This window comes from Phasianus colchicus, chromosome 1, assembly GCF_987193195.1.
Source record: "Phasianus colchicus chromosome 1, bPhaCol1.hap1.1, whole genome shotgun sequence".
NCBI lineage: Eukaryota > Metazoa > Chordata > Aves > Galliformes > Phasianidae > Phasianus > Phasianus colchicus.
The window spans coordinates 174,394,703-174,415,804 of NC_143436.1; the positions used below are offsets into that span (position 1 = coordinate 174,394,703).

Sequence of the window (21,102 nt, forward strand, 5' to 3'; positions counted from 1 at the left end):
TACCATTAGCGCAAACATAACTTCTTGTAAATCATTAGAAGAAATTTCTTGCACATTAATCTTTCCTAGTTTCAGACTGTAGCAACAAAAAACCCAACAGCAACAACAACAAAAAAACATTCCCACCCAATATATATAATTTGCTGCCAGGAATAAAGATAACCTCAAGAATAAGTGTACTTAAGTACGTCACAACAAACAAAAAAAGAAACAAACAACAACAACAAAAAAAACCCCAATAAAATCTCACAACAACAACAACAACAAAACCATCAACAAAAAGAATAACTGAGCTGGTACAGAAATTTTAAGAAATAACTGCTTAAATTTTAGTCCACTGGCATTGTATACATAGAATGTTTTTGTAAACAATGGTTAACATTCTCAAACTGAACAGCAGTATTATATCTGGCTTATGCATTTTTGGGGGGATTTGCTAGTAATCTAGACAATTGGCTAGCTTGCTACATTATTTTGTTTTAGAATGGTTCAGTGCTATTGAACGTTTAAGAACGATTTACGGCATAAGGCAGTATATTCCTGAAGCTGAAACGATCATTAGACTCTGATGTTCATCTATTTTATTGAACTACCCACAGGGAGCTTTATGGGCATACTATCATGTCAAGGTCACAGGATTAAGTGAGCAGTGATGACAGTAAACAAGCCTTTTCTGTATATTCTAAAGGGTCTTACTGAGTTACTTAAAATGCCATAAACATAAATAGTCTCCTATCTCTACAACACATACATGACAGATGACTTCAAAATCCAACACTTGAGCAATGGAGCTTTACAACCTAAACAGCCTATATTATTGACAAAAGATATCAATATACTGAGGAGGAAGAAAATGGGGAAAGGCTTGCAATCTGTCATCATCAACTATTTATGTTTCTAAGTGTAGAAGAAATATATTTCCATATACTTCAAGCCTCTATGCGAACAGATATTGCTGCTGAAAAAATAGAACTATCACGTTAAAAAAAACCACAACAGTTATATAGAAAAAAGCAAATGTTATAATCACACACATACCAAATGTATTCAAGCTATGAAAAAAAACAGGCAATGAAAACAAAACTGTGCAGTAGTTGCAATACTCCTTTGAACGATTTACTCTGTAGAAGTACAGTGTGCATTACCCTATCCATTTTATCAGTGAGGAATCAGTGTAATCAAGGACAGCCATCTCCTTGTGTGAAGTCTATGACAGATGCAGGGTTTCTCAATCAGTCAGAAGAAATTTGTGTAAACTTATTCTCTTCACTCTTTAGAAACAAACAAAACTAGACAAAGCAAATGCTACCCTCCAAATTAAATCAGGAGTGGCAACTTGAAAGAGAAATGCTTGCTGAGATTGTTTTACAGACAGCAGAAAAATGAGTTGTGTGATGATGATCCTCATAGTTACAGACCTGAGAACATATAGTCTGTACTCACAATATGCACACTAAATCGAAGCAATTGTCCTACTATGCTACATCAAAGCAAGGAGGGAGAAGGTTCTGTTTGTTAGCTTCTGTGTCCCACAAACCACGCTCTTCCTGTGCCACTTGAAAGCAGGACCTGTCATGCAGCACCTGTGAACAGCTTTTGCTCACTCACTTGCCTATGCCCTCTGTGTATCAGTAGTAACTGCAAGATAGGATGCCAAGCTGATTTCAAAATTATACTGAGCAAGAAGAGATAAAGTCACATAGCCACGAACACAGAGTGTGTTTCCAGTTGGCAATACAGGTAAGGATACATGAAGGCTGTGGATGATGAGGACAAACAGACACTCCTGAAAGTTCTTTGATTTCCTCAAACGTGAGACTACAATCTGACACAAAACCAGCTATGTAGAGATAAAAATCAGAAGGCCAAAATGATAGTGACCTATTGGCTTGGAGAACTAGTTTGAAGGAGAACAATCTTGTATAACAGAGAAGTAAAAATGCCAAAAAAATAACAAACCACTCTGAAACCAAACAAACATCCCAAAGTCTGATTTCTTTTTTAGATAGACCAGGGCTGATGACTGGATAACTGAGGAGATGAGAGAAATGGATATTATATATCTTAGCTGACTACACACTGCAATGAAGAAAAGGGGAAATACAAGAATTAAGTAGTGTCTTAGTATCAAGAACATAAAACTCAGGCTGGCTTTACAGAAGCTTGCCAAAACAAGTCAGGAAAAACAAAAAAGAAGAACTTTTTGTTTGGCATGCAATAGCTTATTTTCTTTGAAGTTTACAAACAGGCATGGAACAAACACTGAAAGTCTGGGCAATTTTAAAGGAGAAAAAAATGGTACTGAATGCTGAGAGAAATAACAAAAAATCTTTTATCATCACCTCTGAAAGAGTATGGACATGAGAAATATTTGAACTTAATTTTTTTAAATAACAGAGAATACGAGAAACTCAGTGGTAAAGTGATCATTTATTAAAAGGACAGATCTTAAAAAAAAAGTTATAAAAAGAGTATATTTTGAATACATTTTAATGCTAGAATGGGAAGAAACTTTGTTCATTAAGGGGTTTTAGATATGTTCTGACTACCTCAATTTTTTTTTCATAATAATTCAACTAATTTGCTGCACATAGAATTATCCTACATAATAGGATATTTTCAACTGTAAAACTAGGAAAGACAAATAACAGGTTTCCTAAGGTGCATGCAGAATTACACTTTCTTTCCCCTGCTCAAAGTAAAAAGGATAAGAAACATGTGATAGAGATGTTCCAAATTATGGTTTCCTCAGAATCTGACATTGATTTAATCCTGAGTTCTTTTCCAGCTACTAACCTGAATCTCTCCAAGTTTTTGACAAACATATGGTTGGATATAAATACATTTCAAATAAAAAAGTACAAGACACATTAAGGTTTTGAAAGGAATCAAAATCACTCCACCTCTTTTCTTCTTCCAATCAAACTTTGTATTTCTGATAACTGCTACAAAAATGCTTAAAACTGTCTAAACACTATATATAGATTCTTCTTCTTTTAGAGGGGAAAAAAAAGAAAAAAAAAAGGTACAGGTTAGCATTTATGCTACATAATTTACCTGAAGGGTTACATGGAAAAGAATCCCAGTATGTAATGGTACTACTTAAAAATACGATGTTTATTACCCAGTTTAGGTCACAAAATAAAGAATAAGACAAAGAATTTTCTTTTCTTCCCTTCTCAAGCCTTCTTAGAAACATAAAACTTAATTTTGCAGAATTTTATAAGCCTTTATTCCTGTTTATTCTTTGCTTTCCATCCTCTCTATGAAGAAGATGGATATGCATTGCTATACTGCACTAGACTGGATTAGAGAAAAAGTGAGAATCATGTGAGGGAAGTGTTACCCAACAAATGAGAAATTCTTCCCTCATTGTTTCTACTGAGTTTCTGCCTCTGTCTAAACTAGAGGCAGAGAAAGAAGGCGCACAGATGCTAGAAACATTGTCCAATGTCAGCACCTGCTTTTGAGTCTGCTGAGAGCCACTCCAGAGGCTGCTTCCTTTGCAGGAACTAGGAGGAAAAGATGAGGAGAGGCAGCTGGACTTTGAAGTCCTACTGATAGAAGGAAACTTAAAAACTGACAGGCTGAAATTTAGATCCCTCAGGAAATCCTGAGCTGAAAAAAAGCAAGGAATCTGTGGCAAAATTAGGTGGACCTATCGTGTCTACTTGAACCTATTCTTACTCTTTCTTAAGCATTCACTTACACTTGAAGGCAATTTACCAGGCTAATGAAGCACTGGTCTGAACCTGTTCTTGTGACTTCATACTGGAAGATGAACTGCTGCATGTAGCATGTGCTAGCTCTGTGGTTACATGAAGGAGGAGCAGAAGACCTCTTAGAGTGTTGAGGTTGATTTTCCCCTTAGTATAAATACACTTTAAAATCCTCTTGTTGCTGCTGCAATGGAATATGCAGACACTATGTTGACACTATGTCATTTGGATTTTTATTCTGATTGCTGAATTCTAGAGATTTGTTGTCTGTTACACTAAGAGAAAAGGAATATGAGCAAAACCTTCCTCTTTGTGTTTGCCATAGAGCAAAAGGGGAAAAACAAATTACAGGCAGAAACAGAAGACACTTTAAATAGAAATGGGAAAAAAAAAAAAAAAAAAAAAAAAGAGAGTAAAGAAGGAAGAAAATTGTTCTCTTATTGCAGGAGTAACAATATGAGAAAATGTCCTCCTTTAATATCAAATATAATATACTGCTCTTCCTAGAGATAAGCAAGTCTTCCCCTAGAGGTGAATAAGTCTCCCCTGAGTATCTTGGCGGTCCCAACATGGGCAAATTCTACTTCTTTCCAAAACAAGTATTTTCTTCAGAGGTGTCTTCCAGCTGTGGGAGAAAGCCCATAGTGAAAAGCACAACAGTTAAAAACAACAGAGTCACCTTGTACAGATACAAAAGTGGGTGAGTCTCACTTAAACAAAGGGGGCACTCACTCACTGGGCCCATGTCTGGCTATGCAGTCCTTCTGTCTTGGCAAGTATTTCTATGCTGCAAATACACCTACATCTAAATTACTGTTCTTAGGAAGAATATTTTTCTGTTGTGCTACTCATATGATACAGTTAACACAAATTCTCTGCCTTACACCATAGTTGGAGAAAATATTGGGGTAAGCAACCAGTATTGAATGTAACATAGCAGGTGCAGAGCAGCAGAAAGTTGAAAGCATAGAAAGAAAGATAAGAAGTGGTAAAATACTAAAAAAGAGTGATTGAATTAGAAAAACAGCCTCTTCTAGAGGAGAGCCTTCTAGAGAAGAGTGATTAATACCAGATCCAAAATGTGAAAATTGAAGACTCAACATTTATCATAGTAGAAAAGTTAAGTAAAAACAACAGAAGACAGAAAAGCATCTTTTAATGTTTTATCATTATGAAATTGTCTTAGAACTGAATATTTGGAACCTGAAACCAAAATAGCTACTAATTAAAATGCAGATTCCATAAGATCAGTCTGGAAGTATCTGTTCTGAAAATAAAAATACATTTCACCAGCTCCAGAAACAACTTCATTTCTTTGTTTGTATAGAATATGTGGAAAAATGCAGAACTTTAACAGACCCTCAAACAACAGGCATGTCAAATACACTGCTGGATCCAGTAGACTGGATCAGGTCCTATATCTTTTCTACTATTCTAAAGCTTCCTTTGTAATTTATGTCTAGCGGTTAAAATGAGCCAGAAATGAATGAATAGCTAAACCAGATGAAGCTGATTCACAGTGGCGGACTGGACAGGATCTTTGTGCTCTCAACTTCCTAAGGCAGCAGCTAGTATAGTGATGGGAGACAGAGAAGGGCTGGCTGCAAGGGAAACTCCTTACCAAATTCCTGTGTTCTCATCCCTCTTACTGTAAACTGGAAACATCTGAAGCAGGTTTAGAAGCAGGGTCTTCCCAGAATCACCACGCTAACAGCCCTTCAGCCCTACAGGCTCAGAAAGAGGGAGTTCTCCTCTTTCAGCTCTCTCCCCCTTCCCCAGCAGAACCCAATCTCCGCAGAGCACATGCTGCCCTGAGAGGCAGAACTAGCTGTCTGGCAAGAAACTTTGTATTTCCAGACTGTCTGCCCAGACGAATTTGGTCTTCACCACAGAATGAGTTTGACAGCTCTGCCCTCCACCATGAATGATTAATTTGTTATGGATGTCTCGTTTAACCAAAGATGGATTTGAACAGAAAAAGCCCTTGTATACTTGCTGTTTGGTAAAGCTGCTTTAATGCAGGTGGGGCCTCCTTTATCAAATCACTGAAAGCAAGACAACCAACTCTTATTTTTAAATGTCATTTTTCTCATCATTGTAATTCTGTGTATATCAGAACTGATGGTGTGAAAATATCAATACAGGCGTATTCGCTATTTAGATTTTGAACAAAACCTTGAACTCAGAACTCTATATTGTCCTAGACTGCCTTAAACTTATACAAACTATAACTACATATGCAGTTGTGGTGTCTGATTAAATTCAAGAAGCTGAAATAAGAGCACCCTCCAAACAAGCATGGTGAGAGATAACATCCCAGACATACATGGGGCTGATAACAAATTTGAACCGTGTGTATAGAGAAGTTTCATTGAACTTCCATATATATATGTATTCTTAAAGAAAAATGTCTATGGGGAGAGAAGCAGATGGGAAGGAAGAGAAGCACCATATGAAGCTGACAGAGAAGACAGAAGGAAGCATATGTTGTGACATGAAGACTATAACCCTGAAAAAAGCTAGGGTAAGTGCCTGCTTACAGAGGCTTTGAACGATAATCTATGAAACACCCTGTGTGATTCTTCCTGAGTTGAAGGAAATAGGATGTTGCATATTCACTGCGAATAAGTGGCAATGCATCAAAGAAATACCCAACCCATCAATTTCTCATCCCAATGGAAAAAACCTGCAGAATTCAAATTTGGGTATGACGTTTCAGTTAAGAAAAGGAAAAACTATATGTTTTGGGTAAGCTAAGATAAATAAGCAGATCATATTTAAAACTGTTAAACTGACAAAATCAGAAAATCAGAGTTAGTTTGGCTTAAAGGCAAACAATGTTTGTAACAAACCAAATAGATTTAATTTGAATACTATTACTCTTTTATAAGATATGAAGGACAAAACAAGATGTTTCAATAATTTCTTTTTGTTGTAAGGGAGTTGATGTTCACACTTGCAAGAAATGAGGCAAAAGAACTTCAGTTTTTGCTTTAAGTACTGAATGGAAAATATTTATGAAGACGGTGATACTGAAAAGCAATACAACAGAAAAAAAAAATTTGTAAAGAATATTATTTACCACTTTAGAAATAACGAGATGAAAGAGTAAATAGGTTCTCAGACTGTCTGCAACCCTTCTGATTGGTCGATACACAGACTGGGACAGCTCACACAGTGTTACCATCTTTGAAATAATTAATTCAAGTAGGGAAGTTTTTGCATAAAATTATTTTTTCCTTTGTAAATGAGAAGCTTATTAAGAAGGAAATTGAAATGCATGTCACCTATGATTTTATCTATTTTAAACTTAACTATCTTCTTTGTTTCTTTGAACATGTTGAAAAGAGCTTATATCTACAATTTATAATTTGCAAATATGATAGAATTGGATTCGTCGAAACCCTTGATTTTCCTCTCAATAATCACAGTGCTGCCAGGAGTGAGGTTAATTTTTGCTTTCTCATAAATGAACAAAGAATAAACTTTGTGGCACTTACAGATCAAACACAGTAAATGGTGGTTGTTGCTATCTGCAGAAGGACTACCTGCAGACAGAAAAGCTGAAGGACTTATAAAATCACTGTGTTGAAATGCCAACACGAGGAAAAAAAAAAAGTACAGCTGCATAATATTTCACAAAATCAGATCTTAATATTTTATGAGCAACTTTGTTAAAGGACTTTAGAGGCAATGCCTAAATGTTTATAATGTGGAACTGGTTACCTATTTCTTTGCCCGCCTCTCCTTGACCTGCTAAGGATTTCCTTAATTTACAGTTTCCAAGAATGTTCACAGATTCAAGAGCCACTCAGAGAATTGTTAGGATAACTTCAGAAATATGAAAATTCTGACAGAAGTCATGTGGTCACTGCAGAGATGTAGATGTCAGCAAACTTTTTAGTAGCTCTCCTCCAGTCAGGCAGCATCTTCTGGGGCACAAGAAGCAGCAGTGCATAAAATGACTGCTGACACTGTAACTGCCCATCAAGAATCCATTGCCCAATAAGACAATGGAATGTAAAATTTTAGAATTCATCTTAATTTCCATCACAGAAAAAATACTGGAGAAACTAATTAAGAACAGGTTTTGCCTTCTATATCTAAGTAGTTCTGTGAGCCCTCTCTCCTTTTTGCAGCCAAAACCTTTTAAGTCTGCCCAAGAATGGTGACCTCAGTTATTTACAAGGCACTAGATGTTTTCTGTCCACTCATCTTCCCACATCTCCTGCCTTCCTAATCCTTTCTCTATACAGTCCATTAGGTCTCATGACAGAAGCTACACTTGTGTGGCGGATCACACAGTTGCCATGCTAGGACCTGAACTGCAAGGACATTTGCATCCTGCAAATGGGGAATCTCATTGGAACCCTTGTGCTGTCACAGCTTCATCACTTCTCCAGGTTAAACATCAGCCAGAAGCATCTTGCAGCTAAAAACCAACCACCAGGCCAACAGCTGGACCAAACATGTCCAAAATGGGAACTCAGAAGCAGGCACACAGGGAAAGTGAAATAAAATGGGAGAGTTATATGACCCAACGAGTCTCCTGCAGGAACGAGTGCCCATGACTGAAGCCTGCAAAGTGCCTGCAACCAAATTTGAGCCCCAACATCATTCAAAAATGCAACGACATTAAAAGGACTGAAAATTAAACTTATCAGATTCAAGTCTCCAGACATACTATTTTAAGCCTCAGCTAGGAATAATACCAGCGTCCATTACGAACTCAGGTTGCTTTAAATTAACCATATCAAAATCTTCTAAATGTCTTTTTTGTAACTACCACCAGAATGTCTGTGATGTTACACTACAGAATTTCATCAGTCTAAACTTCTACATTTTCTACCACCTTAAAAATAAAATACATCTCCTACATCATCCAGGAAATTGTAGTTTCTTTGGAAGATACAAGGACGATGACTATGAAAAACTATTTTTATTTTTTACACTATATAATCCCAAGAGCCAACTAGGCACAATGACAAAAAGAATGAACAGGATATATGACAGTTATTAAATGTTATTTCTGATATGTCCGTTTTGTTATTCAACATATTTTCTAAGAAGCCTCAGGTATGTATTCAAGCTATATTCAAATGTGTTGGTGTATTTTTTTTTTTTTCCCTGAAAGAAAATATTTATCTGTGGAAAAGTTTTTGAATCAGCATATCAGTCTCAACCAGATTTTTACTGAAAAGCTTTTTCAGAGCTAAGGAGGAACTTTCTGTTCTGCTCTGTTTGACTCAGAATAGACCAGCAGCATTCAAGTAGGAAATCAAACTATAAAAAATGAGATATTTGGAAGCAAAACTTTTTCAGCCTCTATTGTTGACCAGTTGCACTTTGAATAAATAATCAATTTATTAATTAGTTCGAATGGAAGAAAAAAAAAAAGTCTCTTTCTTGGCAGCCTGTGGCTTTGCAGACAGACCCAGGTTCAAGACCTTACTCAGAATGAAGGAAAGGAGCAATTTGAGGCCAACTCTTCCACATGAGGAAGGTCAACACCTTAGCCACTGGCTATTTTTGTGATTTAGAATTGGAAAAGCAAGGCTTTGTTTTTTGGCATGATATATGAAGAAGTTTCATTTCATCCCCGTGTTGAATACAGTCAAGTTTTAAAAGCAGTACTCAACATAGTTCTGATTAAAATCTCAAATATTACATTATCACTTACATAAAATAAGAATTATATGTATTTTGGATCACATTGTTTTTATTTGTTTACTTCCTCACAGGGGCTCCTTCAGAACTGAGTTGCACTTTGGTTAAGCTCAGCTGCAGACTTGATAAAGTGAAGCACACACATAAGTTTTGCGTTAAGCATATGGACTTTGTACATGGCTGGTATCAACTACTGTTTTGTTGTAGGAGAGTTAAGATTTACCAGTGGATCACTTCATCACTTGCACAGAAAAGCTATAAACAGAAGAAAGTACGACACAGCAACTCGTGTTCTGGTTCTGCTCACTATTCTTACTCTGACTATAATGCTAGATGGGTCACAGAATCACAGAATCACAGAATGGCCAGGGTTGGAAGGGACTTCAAGGATCATGAATCTCCAACCCCCAGCCACATGCAGGGCCACCAACCTTCTCATTAAATGCCAGACCAGGCTGCCCAGGGCCCATCCAATCTGGCCTTGAACACTTCCAGGGATGGGGCATCCACAACCTCTCTGGGCAGCCTGTTCCAGCACCTCACCACTCTCTCTGTAAAGAATTTCCCCCTGATGTCCAACCTAAATCTCCCTTCCTTCCTCTTTCAATAGCTGTATGGAAAGCTCTCAGTTCTTATCTCATCCAGAGCATTTCACTCAGAGGTTGTAATACTGGTGGGAGCCTCAAAAACTTCCAATATACCGCTAGCAAAGCTGCATTAAACATAATTGACAAACATTCATTACAATTTATTTGAAATATAATAAAGTATTATTTTAGCAATCTATTGAGGAGTTTTATCTGTAGATCTTCATCAAAGAAGACTTCTCAAGAAACAGTTGAAGCAATGCCTAATTACAGAGAATACATTTTAGCAATTCTTACTCCTACCAGATTCATTTTCCAGTAACATGGTAACAGTTTCTCTTAGACTTTGGAAGTAATGTTTAAAGCCCACACATTTTATGCTATCAGCTCACCTGTGAGAAACAGCTCCCCAGGCACCGTGCTTATTTGTTAGTATGTTGAGTATCTTCTGTTTCAGCTGATTGGCTGTAACATGGTCCCGATGCTTCGCAGCACTGATAAGATGATCACACATCTTCTCCTCCTCTCTTCTGTCGGCGGCATACTGAGCACACTGTGACTGGGAATGAAAATACATCTACTTGATAAAAGATAGGCATTTTGGGAATCACCAGAAGGTGGTAATTTACTAAAACTCTTTACATCAATAGCCAATGAGCTCATTAAGATAATTTTAACATGAACAGGACAAAACAATTTAAATGATTCTACTACTATATTTCATTCATGAAAAAGCTCTCAGAATGTGTAGAATTTGAAATATTTATGGAAAATACAACCAAATTACAATGAAAAACATTTAACTATGCACCTCTGTGTGTATGTAATCATGGCTATGTCTTAAGGGTTGGTGTTGTAAAAATAAAATTTTCATACATTCTCATTTGTAACATACAGATATAACATATATAATATAATTTTGACTGCATATATAACACAATATTCAACTTCAAATGCTTTGTGTAAAACAAAAATAATGTAAATTTTCCCTTTCTTTTCTCAAATCCATGTTAAAATTAAATCTGATTTCTCCTCCTATTAAAGATTCTTTTGGAAGGTCTAAAGGAAGTAAATGTAGCCATGGTCATTAAAATGAATCCATTACAAGTATCATTTTCTAGCAGTAAATTACAAAAGCTAGATTATTCTCAAAAGACCTAATTTTATGCATACCTTTTAAAAAGATCTCAATTTTTGCTTGCACAAATTATTGTACGTCATTTTAGAATGTTTAACCAATATTCATTGCTGTAACACTTTAAGCTGAATAGACTGCCATCTTCTAATACAGAAAAAAGCAATTACACTTTAGTAAAACTCATGGTAGGTTGTGCTTTATTCTTCCTATTTCTGTACATTGCCCATTTAATGCAGATCTCATTAGCATTTGCTAGGATTTTAACAGTGGTCTTTCCACTGCGTTATAGCCATTATTTCAAATAATCTATCTGAAAAAGAACAATCATTACACTAATTCATAAAGGGTTAATTCATTTTTCAATTTATCTTCTTGTACAGAGAAGCACCAATTAGTACAATGATCTGCCTTTGTAATGAGGTTAATATTTCACCAGCTCATTGGACAGTAAAATTAAATTTTCATTTTTCTTCCTAAACAATTACAAAGGTTAACAAAATGGAAGTTAACTGTGAAGCAACCAGTCTAGGAGGAATTTCCTTTGCCCTGATTACATCCATAGTGGGAGGATAACATTTATATGCTGGTCCATGGTCTCCCTTGCTGTTGCATGGGCAACACAGTAAGTCAGTGCAGTCTGGGTCAAACGATTTCATCCATAATTATTCAATTAAAGTTTAAATGGTAAAAATAAAACAGCCACTCTCATTTGCTGAGAGCAACAATTAACATGTACTTAAACCTAGAACTTACACTGATACAGCTTATTAAAAAGCTTAATTAAAATGACAGATTTAAAATTATGCAAGAGAAAACTACCAGAAATCTCTTTGTTCTTACTATTTTCAGATAGGATGAATAATAAAATGTTCAGTATTATTATCATAGACCTAATGCTATTAAAGACAATATAAAAAATATTCTTCCAGACTTTAACCATCACCTTACTTAAGTGCATTTGAGGTTCATATTTAGCAGAGACTAAATTGCAAGAAATTTTCTTTTATGACTTTCCGACTTTATCGTCCTCATCTAAAATATGTAGCTGAGGCCTTTCATGTGACAAAAATAATGAAAAAATTTGTATATGAAAAATGCATTGGTTTCTTTACCAGACAATAAGACTGACTTAAGGCTATTCCTTCAGAGAATTTAGTTAATATTCTAAATCCTATTTGCTAACAGAAGCTGGAAGTTAATTGAATATTCTCATTTTGTCTAGAGTTCTGACAGATCTTATATCTCAATGTATTCTTCAAAGAACAGATAACTCAATCTTCTATTGTCATCTTAGGTTACTGCGTGATGCTCTGATAAATATCAAATGTTATATATTGTTGAGGCAATATGAAACTTCACTCTGACACACACTTAATTGTAAATGTGATTTTATCTAAGTTCAAAATATCCAGTATGTGCCTGGTAATAAAGTTGTTGCAATCCCATATGACGAGTGTCTGCTGTCTGCTCTGACAGGATGAAGTAAAGGTTATGTGTATTCAAAATGACAACAGATATCTCTGTGTCTCACACTTTTCAGCTAGGTCAAGGAGCACAAGAACTAGTACATCAAAGTGTACATTTAAGAGAGCTGTTTCAATGAGATAAAAACCTCATCAAAACTAAGATTACTGGATTCTATTTCTAGCCACCAGGTGCTTGTTGACATTTTCTGACAGATGAATAAATTGATTGTTATCATCAATACTAAATAAGTCTATCTCCATCCTAATAGGAGGTGACTTGCAAATTAAAATACAAGGAAGTTATGTTTGTGTATGTATATTTGTTTATACACAAATGTATACCAAAAAAAAAAAAAAAAGGCAGATTTGGAAATAACAGTGATACTGAAGTGTTGGATAAGGGCAGCAAAACTATATTGGATAAAGTCTTCTCAAAAATTAAATTTTAACTGTGTTTGAATATTTTTGCACTTTTAAAAACAGGAACTAAATTAATACTGAAGGAATCATCAAACACATTTAAAATATGGAACTGAAAAAAACGTTTTTGAAATAGGTTTTTTGTATGTTTGCCTCATTTTCAAGTAATTTAATTTAAATTACAATACTACTTGATGAAAAAAGAAAAAGAAACCTGACTCCTTTTAAGGAGAAAGAATTATAGACATTAAAGAGTTACGGGATCCAGATGCTATGTTATTTCTTCCAGTACTTAAAAAAACAGGCAACGTAAACAGAATCTTAATGTCAGTAAAGACTCCTAGCTAGCAGCTAAAGTAGGAATCAAAATGTTTCAATATATAATTTATAGAAGGTAGATATTCTAAGAATATCCAAATTATTCTACCAAAAATATCCTAAAATATTAATTATAACAAAAGAGTTATATTTCTTACTTTCTGTGAAGTGCTTAAACGCATTATCTGTTTTTCTTTCATACTGAACTGAAATATACTGTTGATAAAATCCAACAAAAATAATTAGTAATGAGGCTTACATTACAATTTGCAATAAATCAGGAAAGTTCTTTGTGAAGTTAAAGAGTCTGCCATATCAATTTAGCAGACATTCTGATTAAGGGATTTCTTCAAGCTAATGTTTTCATTAATTTCAGTGAGGAGATGAGATATTAAACCAGTTCCTTGTGTTTGACATTTACCAAAGCTTTTAAAAACTAGTTTTGAAATGCCTTCAATATAAATTTCTTTGTTGGAAGAAGAAAATCTTTATTGCATGGGGTTACAGTCTAGGTGACAACTGAGTGAAAACAGAAAAGCAGAAATGCACCAACTCTCAGGATTACCTCAAACTCAGCATGCTTGTGGACATCTTCGGCTCTTTGTCGGTTCAAAATAAATTCTGCTTCATTTGCAACACGCACTATATGGTCTTTCATTGCATGACATAATAATCTAAAATAAAAAAAAGTCACAATCAGCTTTTGTATTTGTTGTAGTCCAAATGTGTTATTTTTTAGTATTTGTAAGAGCACAAAGAAATCACGCTACATGGAAAAAGCTTGCTATTTCTTATTGAAGAGAATATATCCTTATGGAAGTAAATAAATTTCTAGTATATTTTTCACAGTAGTCTCAGTACTACAGCCTCATTTAAAAAATCTAGATAACTGCTTAAACTCTAATTATACTATTAAATATAAATATTCAAATGTTGAAGTATAAAATTGCAAAATAATTCATGCTTTTTAAAAACCCAAATAAAAAATGCGTATTTCCAAGATTTTTTATGACATCTTAAACTTGAAAAAAAAAACCTTAAAAAAAAAGAAAAAGATTAAAATTAGATTGAGGATTTCAATCACAGACTTCAAATTAAAAAAAAAAAAAAAAAAAAGAGAAGGATTAAAATTAGATTGAGAATTTCCATCATAGTCCTTAAATTAAGACACTTAGAGAAAACCTCAAATACTAAGAGACATGCAATAAAACCGCAGCATAAACAACACTACATTATTAATAATGCTGATGTTTTATTAGACGGGAACAATGCAACCAATTGTTTTCTTGTCCCTACATTATGTTCCTAAGATTGCCCACTCTATTCAAAATTTCTTTGCTCTTCAAATCAGCAGAGAGGAAGTATCTTTCAGGCTGCAAAGATCTGACCGGACTGTCTGTTTTGGATCAGGAAGAACTGTTTCTCTTTGAGCTAAATTGGCACATGGTTTAGGGCTTTCATTTTTGCAGCATGAGGGAAACATACTTAAATTTAGAGATTCTTATATTAGGAATATGAGTTGACTAGCCAATCCCACCCTAAGGCTGATGTCTGATGCTCAAAAGCAATTAAAAAATAAAAGTCAGGATTATTAGAAATGAAATGCATGATAATTGGATGTTACACCTATAAAATGAGAGACCTGAATCTTATTCTTGCCTCCTTCAGTGCATTCTGACACCTGTGAAGGAGGGAAATACTTTTTCTGAGCTAATGTTTAATATGGATATGTGTCAAGGGAAGACATAAATGTTGGGATCTCTGTTTAGAGATAAGGAAAAACTAACTTGGATCAAGTTGGTGAATACTCATGATTTGAATGAGCCTTTTTTTAATATCTCTTTGTTATTTTTCTCAAAAGATAAAATGTTTTTGACAAAGCATAGCCTAAAAAACTAAAGGTGCTTCCACTGTCCTTTTCAAAATTTAGAATTATTTTTAAATCTACCCTGTTGAAGACATGCTTTGCTATTTTACTAACATTAAGAATTCAGATGTATGGATTCCAAATGAACATTCATGACTTTAACAAGATTCTCTGAGATGAGGACTGGAATGAGAACTGGACTTTCTATGAAAAAAAGCTGAGGGAGTTGGGCTTGTTTATCTTGGAGAAGAGAAGCCTCTGGGGAGACCTCTTTGCAGCCTTCCAGTACTTAAAGGGAGCTTAGAAACTGGAGGGAAATCAAATTTTTACAGGTCTCTAGTGGTAGGACAATGGGAAATAATTTTAAACTAAAAGAGGGGAAATTTAAATTAGATGTCGGGGAAATTTTCTTCACTGAGAAGGTGGTGAGGTCCAGGAACAGGTAGTCGAAAGAAGTTATGGATGCCCTGTCCCTGGAGATGTTCAAGGCCATGCTGGATGGGGCACTGGGCAACCTGGTCAGAAGCCTGATTTGGTGGTTGGCAACCCTGCCCACAGCAGGGAGGCTACAACTAAATCTTTGAGGTCTGCTCCAAATCAAGCCTTTGGTTGATGGCCCTGCATGTGGCAGGGGGGCTGGAATATGATGAACCCTGAGGTCCCTTCCAACTTAAGCCATTCCATGATTCTACGATTCTATATGATTCTATGAGAAGATACTTGAACTGAACATTTAACATCTCCAGTCTAAGGTTATATCATGTCTTCTTGAACTTACGAGATTATTGACAAAGGAGCAACTAGCTAGGATTTCAAAACTTGAACACAAAGATTTCCTCTCCAACCCATCTAATGGACCTTTGTGCTCCAGAGACTGAGACCCCTGAACCACTTGGTGCAACTTTTAGACACCACATGAGACAAAATTCAGGTAGCATGGAAGTGCTCCAAGTCTTCAAGGTTCAAAGTTCCAAAATCAAGACAATGAAAAGTAAAAGGCAACTAGTGAGTATGCCTGAGCACAGGGTCAAGATTGCCTCCAGCACTCATATTATTATCTTGCCCTTCACTCATCTATTTTCTGCTCTAACTTCCTGCAAAGGTTACAGAGAGCAGCCCTGCAATCACATCTGCCAGATTCTTCAGTCCTTGTGGGTACATTCCAGCAGGGCCAAGGCACTTGCGAATGTCCAGTTTGCTCAAGTATTATTCCACCAGAGGTACACCTTCTTTATTCCAGCCATTCAGCCTGGATTATGGAAGCTGGCATTCCTGAAGGCCAATCTTGCTGGTGAAGACTGAGGCAAAGTAGGCATTCATTACTTTGGACTTTTCACTACCCCAGGTAATTAGTTTGGTTTCCTTCAGGAGAGGGAAGTTATCTGCTAAGCAAAAGATGGCAGAAGTGTTTTACCTGGATAAAATCATAGCCAGCTAACCCTGACTGAATCTTAAATTCATACAGACACAGAATAACTCATTGTGTTATCTTAATTGGGTTACACTTCATGAACACGCACATTAATGCCCTCATCACTTTTGAGTCCTACTAGCTCAATCACATGCATAGCATAAGATTAGAATAAAAGAAACCTCAGACTTTTCTGGCAAGAGAACAAGTGCTTATGACTATCTTTCAGACTGTCATTAAAAAAACCCCAAATGATTCAAAAAGGATCCCAAACCAGGAAAAAACTTATACTTCAGTAGTATCAAAGGCTGTTGATACACCAAAAAAGTTTCCTTTGAGAAGTGCAAATAAAACAAAGGGAAAAAGACCAGCAAACTGACTCCTTCACTACAACATGCAGCCACACCACACCATACATACGCTCCTTAAACTATATTCAGTTTATGAAATGTATTTTCATGAAATCTAGTTTATGAAATGGAAATGCAATTAATTATCTTGTCTCTAGCACAGCTTTGGAAAGCCTCTGAAGGTTAAAACTCTTATTTTACTTTCTAATCCAAATGTATATTCTTCAGTAGTCTTTACTGTTTCATTTTCATGCAAATGCTGGCCTTAGCTTTACATAGTTGTTCTTTCTCATGACCTGATATTCCATCTATCCCTATTTTACTAGGCTAACTAAATCAATTCTCTTAAACATTCCTTGTATAACCATAATATCTCATAAAAGAGATTACCTTCTGGGTTGTACTTGTCACAGACTAATTTCACCTTTTCTGACAGAGCACAGTCAAAACTGGCAGCAGTATTCTAGACAAATCCTCAGCAATATTTACAAAGTAACATTTATGCTGCCTCATCTCAATGGAAATATATTTTCTGATGCAGTTCTAGAGTAGAGTAGTACTTTCCTTTTGCTTAGCCCTATTTTCTAGTGTCTTGTAAAAATTAAAAAAAAAAAAAAACACAAAAGAAGTCAATGATAGACTGGTCTTTTACCGCCTCAGATATTTCCAGAAGATGAGCAAAGTCTTTGTCACATATGCTCAAGAATGAGATCTTAGTTTTTCATATTGTAACATTATATAAAGTAATATGTAAATATTTCATAATAATATTGTTATGCAATGTTGTTAGTGTAGATATGAAACACATCCATTATATTCCGGTTGATATTTCAGACAACAGCCCAACTATGTTTTCCATCCACAGATTTCCATACAGCACTCAATTTAGGGGAAATGTCTATTCTCTGCATCTTTCCCAAGGCATGGTATTGTATTGGAGCGAAGAAATCAAGTAAGGATGAGTTTGAGGTGCAGAAATGCATATTTGCAAAACAGTGGGAAAATCTTTAATTTGAGAGCAGTACCACTCTTACACTGCTTTGGCAACAAAACATTCTCTTTAGTGACATCTCCTTTTTACTGAGAACTGAACATTTATTGTGACTGAATTTATATCCACTGTTCTCATTCACTTTTGTAATCTTCATCCTGCATTAGCCACTCTCAGAGGACTTTAGGTGGACCAGTGTTTGAATTAATTTGTGTTTGTAATTAATTTGGCCCTTTGATCTTACTGACTTCCACACAATTAGTCCTCATGCAGGACTAATGAGCAGTCTAGAAGTGTCTGCACAGACTTGCTTTACTTTTTATAATGTTTTCTTTCCAACTGTGATTGATCAAAACAGAATTGGTCTGGAAAAGCTTTTGGCTTTCTCCTGTGCAACCATTTATTCAGTTGCACCACAGACTCCTGAAAGAACTGAAGCCAAATGTGTTGCTGTGTCCTTCTTCAGATGAGCTGATCTCAGTCAGGAACTGATGAGCAGCAAAATTTTTATTCTTTGACTTGCAGTTCTTACAGGATAAGTCAGAGATGAAATATTAACTTACGATTTCTTTTTGTCAAGACAAGCTTGATGTGTGTTAACATTAACAAATGCATGAAGCATGGTTAAAGCTCTGTTACTAGGAAATGGTTGATTAGTTTTTAAACTGAATCGAACTTGAAGTAAGGAATTTACCAACAAAGCAGTCTGAGGTCACTTGTGACTCAAATCCTGGTACATGTCTATGGCAAACTGAGTTTTCCACACAGACAGGTGTGAAATTTCCAGGTGAACATACGTAAAATGGAAGTAAAAACTAGGATTTAGATATGCCAGTGCTGTAAAATAATCATGATGAGGCTGCAATGTCTGTTGGAGTGCAAGTATAGAGCAGGCTGTTCCTCACTTAAGACTGAAGTTTCAGATTATGAGAGATCAGATTGAGAGAATGCCTCAGGACATGCTGATTCATAAATATGAGTTATTTGCAAATGTTGCTTAGGAGTAGGCAAGAAGTTACTTTTAAATCCACGTGGCTTGCTTTCCTCAACTTTCCCTCAGTAAGGTTACTTTAGAACTTTTATAGGTTAAAGCAAGATATGAAAAAAACACATGTAAACAATTAGAAGTCCCAGTGTTTCAGACACAGGGTTTATAAAGGCTGGGTACAGAATTCCACATTCTAAGTCACTCAGTAAATAACCAGAGCCTGGGACAACTCTTTTTAGAGTTTTGGAAAAAGAGACAATTACAAGACTATACCCAAACTGTAAAAATCATAAAATCGTTGCAAACATTTAAATGTGAATTGGGATAGCTTGTGACAAGCAGAGCTATTTTTACACCTACCAAAAATGAAGTATGAAAACTTGTATTTCGCTAACTATTCTATGACGACTTTGTTACCTTGTAGTCAGTTATTCTTCGAAATAATCTTAGACATGGAGAGAAAGGACTCCTTGCTGTTATACTGCTAGATAAAACAATTCTGCTTATGTTACCAGTGTTTCTTTTATCTGAGATAAACTAAGAAAGCAGATCATTCCCAAGCAGCAACTTTCAAAACAGATTACAAAATGAACATTTGTTATAATTTAACTAAGGTCCTGCTTCCTCTGCTCATTCCTGAAGTTCTGCCAAATCACATGTCCAGGGAAACAGATGTTTCTCTGACTTACTTTCATCAGATGCCCACAGCTTGATTTTTTCCAAGAAGCAGCCTGAAAATATTCTCCTTTTCACCAAACACAGTTGTTTTGACAATTATTACTCTTAATGGAATTCATAAGAAGTGAAACCTATCTTTGAACTTGGTACCTATAAACTGGCCATACTTGAAAAGTTGCAAGCTCTACAAAATAAGGTACAGTTGTAAGTACTTCGAAATTCCCATAAAATTTGGAAGGTAATGTCTGGAACAGGGGCTTGATTTCTTGCAAGAAGGCAGTAATGAAGAACTTTCTAGAGAAAATTTAGACAGTACAACACGCAAAACAGCTACTGGTCTGCAACACAAACACAAACACAACAGCAAGATAAACTTTTCAGAGGGCAACTATTAATGTTTCAGAAATGCCACAGAAACTGTAAAAGACTCAGCATCACTTAGAGTTGACTACAAAGAATCTATTTCATCTATTTTTTCTTATACAGATAAAATTGAAAAACAGAACATTCCTAAACAGCAAGGACAGCTGCAGTACAGAGTATGGCATTATAAAGAAGCACATCTGACAGGGAGCTTAATCTCACAGCTCAGCTGGAGTATAGATGCAGACTTAGTGAGAGGGACCATACAACAACAGAATTCATCTGTAAAAGATTGAGTACATTTGTTCTTTTATCTACATATTTTTATAGATATATTTATTTATATTGTTACAGGTATATTGTATTTATATGTCTATATAAATATATATTTATTTTAGTTTCATATATATGTGTATTTTTATCTCAGCTCTACTTTCTGGCTGGATTGGCATAGATTGGATTTTGCATGTCAGACTGGAGTCCTTTGCACATATTTCTATTAGCATTCACCTTCCTGATATGTATGATGTCCAAATACAATGTATCCTAGATGATTCAGTACCCTCTCCTAACCTCAAGGTTCCTGTGATCAAGACCATTGTTTAGAGAGAGACATGAATACCATTCTTTCTCCATGTGTGCTTGGACCTAACTATTAAATGAGTTCTTCAATGTATTCTTACAGATCCATTTACAATTGCACATCATAAATCAAATATGGCTAGTGGTATCATGGATATCTCTAATACTGGGCTTGAACATTTAAGAATCGCAGACAATGAATAATGATGACTGTGAGCTCATTTACCACGAAGTAAACATCAGGACTGCCAAACTGCAATAGATGTCCACAAGAAAGTTTTCTGCAATTATAACAATCCTAGTTTAGGTAATATGAAAAGAATCTAGTTTCAGTCTTCACTACCACCCATCCTGGATTTAATCAGCATTTCATCTAAATTAAAAGAAACACAAATTTCCAGTCTTTTTAAACATTCTGCCACTCTTTCCAGGAAATTAGTAAAAATCTCAGTGCAACAGAGTTCAAAAGGAAATCTCTGCCTGTGAATTTTAAATATATTTGGACGTCCCGGTAGGTCAATATGTAAAAGTGTATATTTTCTCTGCTACAGGCAGAA

The 21,102-nt window shown here is 35.5% G+C and overlaps 1 protein-coding gene across 5 annotated transcripts in view; it reads right to left on the minus strand.

Moving 5' to 3' along the window:
- Positions 1-21,102, minus strand: part of NBEA (neurobeachin) — a 472,765-nt gene that overhangs the window by 216,630 nt on the left and 235,033 nt on the right. For all 5 annotated transcript variants that reach the window (XM_090133132.1, XM_090133143.1, XM_090133133.1 and 2 more), the window contains 2 exons: positions 13,881-13,989; positions 10,366-10,532 (listed from right to left, as the gene is read on the minus strand). In XM_090133132.1, the coding sequence (XP_089989258.1) occupies positions 10,366-10,532; positions 13,881-13,989 (276 nt within the window). The remainder of the gene's footprint in view (positions 1-10,365; positions 10,533-13,880; positions 13,990-21,102) is intronic.